The 5636-nt window shown below is 35.9% G+C and overlaps 1 protein-coding gene across 1 annotated transcript; it reads left to right on the forward strand.

Moving 5' to 3' along the window:
- Positions 1 to 495: 495 nt before the first annotated feature.
- LOC128652392 (olfactory receptor class A-like protein 1) lies at positions 496 to 1476 on the forward strand. The gene has a single exon (XM_053705331.1). It carries the CDS (start codon positions 496 to 498, stop codon positions 1474 to 1476), a length of 981 nt encoding a protein of 326 aa, XP_053561306.1.
- The last annotated feature ends 4160 nt before the right edge of the window (positions 1477 to 5636 follow it).

Consider the following 5636-nt stretch of genomic DNA (forward strand, 5'->3'; position numbering starts at 1 on the left):
GGACATGAAACTCCACATTCTTCTTTTATGATTTTAATAGAGCGTACAGATTTAAACAACTTTCCAATTGACTTCAGTTGCTTCCCTCTCATGGTATCCTTTGTTGAAGGAGTAGCAAAGCACTGAATGCATGAGGTGAGCCAATGACAAGATGCCTATATATGCAGCCACTAGCCGCCAGCTAGCTGTTCCTAAGTCTAGCTAGGTATGCTTTTCAACAAAGGATACCAAAGCAAATTAGATAAATCAAAGTAAATTGAAAAGCTAATTAAAATTGCATGCTCTATTTGAATCATGAAATGTTCATTTTAAGTTTCACTTTCATATCCCTTTAAAAAAAACAAAAGTAATTGGATGTGTTTGTGAGAGTGTATGCAAATGTGTTTATATGTGTGTTTGTTTCAATAATTATCTATATATTGCATAACCTACGTTTACATCCTCTGTAAATGTGTCAATATGTTTTCTTGCAGGTGATTGTAAAACTAAACATCTATGGATATCCAGCTCCTTATCAAAGCCATCATTTACATATTCTTAGCAGTGGTTGGGATACCAGGCAATGTTTATATATTTTTAAAGTTTACTTATGTCAGAATAACAGAGAAAAAACTTTTAACTGCCAATTTCCTCCTCATGCTACTTGTTTTTGCAAATTTCTTTGTAGTCATTTCCCGAGTTATACCCCATGCCCTGCATTCTTTAGGAGTAGAGAATTTACTGGATGATAAAGGCTGTATAATAATATTCTACACTTACAGAGTGAGTAGAGCGATGTCTATCTGCGCCACTAGCCTCCTAAGCTTTCATCAGTGCATCCTCATTGCTCCAGTCACTAAATTTTGGATGTACCTAAAAGAAAAAGTGACTAAAGATGCCTTAGTTGTGACCATTATAGTTTTGTTGGTTATAAACTGTAGTTTATATAGTAGCTCTATAATTTATTCATATGCTCATAATAATTCAACATCTTCTCCATATACACTCCATTTGGTTTATTGTAATACAGACTTTAAGACAAGAATCTCCTATGTTGTATATGGGGTCTTTTATACACTCCGAGATTACCTGTGTGTTGGGTTGATGGTTCTAACCAGTGGTTATATTATTTATGTCTTACTAAATCACAAGAAAAATGTCAAATTAATAAGAAGTTCTCAAAAAAATCAAGCAAAATCAATTGAGTACAAAGCATCCCGAGGGGTTATTTTATTAGTTGCATTATATGTGACATTTTTTGGTCTTGACAACTCTATATGGGTCTATACTCTTACAATTGTCAACCCTGATATAAGCTTAAATGATGTTCGTATAGTATCAACTTGCTCCTTCTCTGCACTGAGTCCAGCAGTCATCATTATTACAAACCCAAAACTCCAGATGAGAATGAACTTTTCATTTCCATGGAAATGCTTCCTACGGGAGAAGTCTGAAAACAAAGGGCATGTGACTAGTGTGAGCAGTTATATCAAATAGGGTTGTGACGCTTTTGCATCTGAAAAAGATGTTTAAAGATGCATCAGAATTATTTTTTTAAAGGATGCTTTGGATGCTGGAGTCTGTTCACCAATAAGAAGAAACGCTGGAGCCAACAATGACTAAAACAGCAAATATGACTTGTGATTTTTTTATATTTTTTTCAGTTTTTTAATAATTTGAACTAACAAGATGAATTACTGAGCTTCTACATTCATGATAGAAAATCTATTCTATGTTTCTTTTCAAATACGTTTTTGGCCTGTCTAGTTAGTATAGATTATGTTGAATCATTTTGAAATGCCCCTCTCTGTCGTTCTTTCACAAACATTCACACACACAATAATCCATCCATCCACACACAGTCTCTCTCTCTCTCTCTCTCTCTCTCTCTCACACACACACACACATACACACACACATAGGCGCATATTTATCAAGCTCCGTATGGAAATTGATGCCCCTTGTTTTCGGGGAGCCTTCAGGCTTGCCGGAAACAGAAGTTATGAAGCAGTGGTCTAAAGACCACTGCTCCATAACTTGTCTGCCTGCTCTGAGGCCGCGGGTAGAAATCAACCTGATCGAATACGATTGGGTTGATTTACACCCCCAGCTAGTGGCAGAATGGCCGCAAATCTGCAGGGGGCGGCATTGCACCAGCAGTTCACAAGAACTGCTGGTGCAATGATAAATGCAGACAGCGTATGCTGTCTGCATTTATCAATGTGCGGCGGACATGATATCCTACTTTGTATCATGTCCGCTCGCACATTGATGAATATGCCCCCTTGGGGCCGATTTATTAAGGGCTAGAGCTGCTTGTGCAATGTAAATGTGATGCAGGGCAGACATGATTTGTTATAGCGACTCATGTCCGCCCGGGGTATGATAAATCTACCCCATAGACACAACACACACAATCATCCATCCACACATACACTCTCTCTCTCTCTCTCTCTCTCTCTCTCTTTCTCTCACTCTATCTATTTTTCTCTCTCTCTATCTCTCATCTCACACACACATACACACAACACACACATACAATCATCCATCCATCCATCCACACATACTTTCTCTCTCACACACACACAACACACTCTCTCTCTTTCACACACATACACACAACACACACTCTCTCTCTGACACACACACACATACAAACACTGTCTCTCTCTCTCTCACACACCACTCATACATACACTCTCTATGTATTTCTCTCTTATTTACACCCATGCATAAACTGTTTCTTTCTCGCTCTCTCTCTCTCTCTCTCTCTCTCTTTCTCTCTCTCACACACAACACTTATATATACATTCTCTATTTATCTCTCTCTCTCACACACACACACACTATTATATTACAAATTTCTTACATAGGTTATGTAAAATCTCAATATTTCTGAGAATTGAAAGTGCTAAGTAGCCCTGTTATTATCAATCATTATTTACATATAGCTATGTCCTGCCAAAATGATTTAAAGTATTTGTTTACCATATAAGTGAAATATGAACGTGGTATGAAGAGAATATATATATACCTCTAGCTGAAAAAGCTACATTCTGTAATGTATTCCAGAAGTTTAGTATTTCACATGCCCAAGAGATAGACTGTGAGAATGTAAAAACATTGAGCCGGTCTTCACCTACCAATTTCAATGACCTAATTAGTTGAGTAGTCTTCTTAGACATTTTACATCTTAGGTCAAGTGATCTCCTCAACCAATAACATTGTATGTTTTATACTAGTTTATATGGCTTTGATAAAATAGTTATCCTTTATGATACTAGTCTGGTACTTTATAACCTCTCAGTCTACCCTAACACTTTAACACACAATATCTTTATTACTGGTTTAGGTTTAGGGGCATATTTATCAATCTCCCTACGGAGCTTGATGCCCCTTGTTTTCAGCGAGCCTCCATAACCGCTGTTCCATAACTTGTCCGCCTGCTCTGAGGCAGCGGACAGAAATCAACCCAATCGAATACGATCGGGTTGATTGACACCCCCTGCTAGCGCTCGCACATTGATAAATCTGCCCCTTAGTCTAAGCATAAATTTTGTCTGTTAATTGTTTTTGTCAGTAAAGCAGTGGTTTGTTGTTACATGGTTCTATTTGCCTTTATATACTTTATGTAATTTGAAATGTTTTATTAAAAAATTAACAAAAAAATGTTTTATTAATGAGTATATATACATATGTCTTAGCTCTTAAAATGAGGAAATGGGTAAATAATGAATCACAGTTAGAAAATCTATTAGAAATGCTATTATTATTATTACCAGATATTTGTAGAGCGCCAACAGGTTCCGCAGCGCTAACTGAATATACAGTGTTGAATACCAATGTCATAAATATGTGTACACACATTAAACAAATTTCAAAATGGTGAGTTTGCACTTAAATCTGTGGAACCAAATTAAAGTAATGGTATTCAAGGTCTCCATGGCAATCACAAAAATATGTACCGTAAGCTCTGTTTTTTCACTGAAGTCATTTCCTCAAATGCTATAGTAAAAAATAAGGTCTAAAAAAAATTCTACAAATTTTGTGTGATTTCTCTCCATGGTGGAGAGTTTTGATCATGAGGCCCGATGTCACTCATTTTTGGGTATAAACTGGGATCCTGCCAGCTCTCTATATGGGCCCTGATTGCATTAAACAAGAGAGTCCTAGCTCACTATGACCTAGATTACAAGTTATGCTGTACGGCTATACCGCCGAAAAATTGGCCTTTGCGAAAGGAATATTCAGCTCATCTGTATAACAAGTCGTGGCGGTACGGCTATACTGCTAGCATTTTAGCCTATACCGCAACGCTCCATTCCATCCTCAAAACATAGCTTTGAGTGTGGAATTTTCAGGTCACCCGTATTACAGGTTGTGCTGTCCGGCTATTACGCTAGCGTTATAGCTTATACCGCCATGATCCATTCCGCTATTCAAGACCAGTAGTTATGGCTTTTGCAAAACAAAAATGTTTCACAAAACTCATAACAAAAATGTTACAAAGTACACTAACACCTATAAACTACCTATTAACCCCTAAACTGCCACCGACCCCCACATCACAAATACTATAATAAACCTAATAACCGCTAATCCGTCACCCACCGCCATTTAAGGGATATTGGTAGTTTATTGTTAGATTAGGGTTTTTTATTTTGGGTGGCTTTTTTGTTTTTATAGGGGTATTAGATTAGGTTTAATTTTTTTTATTTTGGAAATTTTCGTTTATTATTTTTTGTAATCTTAGATTTTTTTTATTTTTCATAATTTTAGACTTTGTTTTTTTGTAATGTTAGTTTTGGGTTTTTTCGTAATGTTATAATTGTTTAATTTTGCAATTTAGGTTTTTTATTTTTTGTATATTTTTTGTATATTTTTTTTATTTTTTTATTTTTTATTTATCACCAACACAAGGTACATTCATAAAACAAATATCCGTAATACACCACGCAGGGTGTTTTAAGGGATTACAAAATTGATAAAGCATTAGAAAGAAATGTAACAGTATACATTCTCAGATACATTAAAATGTAATAATCACGTTTATAGTAAGAAATGCAAGAAACGTCTCCGGATTTGAGTGACATCTAGGTTATATGCATATGCACCTCAATGTTGGGGTTTTGTTATTTTATGAACTAATACAACTAAACACCTATAAACAAAACTAAAATTAACAAAGAACAAAGGAAGACAAAAAAAAAAACAGAAATGACCAAATATACACAAACATAATAGAACCGAACAGGTACCAGGAACCTTGGAAATTAATTAATGATGTCATATGTAGGTACCAAGAAGGTATGTCTTAAAGAAAATAAAAGGCTGAAATGTATGTATAGTGGTAGACTAATTCACTGGCCACTCTAGAACATCCCCAATATTGTTAACAAGGTAGTCTAAAACGAGCAATAAACAGTCAGGCACCGCCAGTTTACCATGTCAGCTAGTATACTCACTATCAAATGTTAGCCCCAAATACAAATCACTCAGTGAGCAATGATGTAAAATAAATGGGCCGGAAGTGTACATTGAAGCCAGATTGCGACATTAGAAACATTTCTGCCACACCGCTTTATGTAATACTGTAGTATTCCACAGAAGTGGGAAGACGGGACAGCAGCAGTTTAAAATAATATGGCGTATAATGA

This window comes from Bombina bombina, chromosome 3, assembly GCF_027579735.1.
Source record: "Bombina bombina isolate aBomBom1 chromosome 3, aBomBom1.pri, whole genome shotgun sequence".
Lineage (NCBI taxonomy): Eukaryota > Metazoa > Chordata > Amphibia > Anura > Bombinatoridae > Bombina > Bombina bombina.

Bases quoted from the DNA above. Each gene is read 5' to 3' on its own strand.
- LOC128652392 (XM_053705331.1), top strand. From the start codon at position 496: ATGGATATCCAGCTCCTTATCAAAGCCATCATTTACATATTCTTAGCA.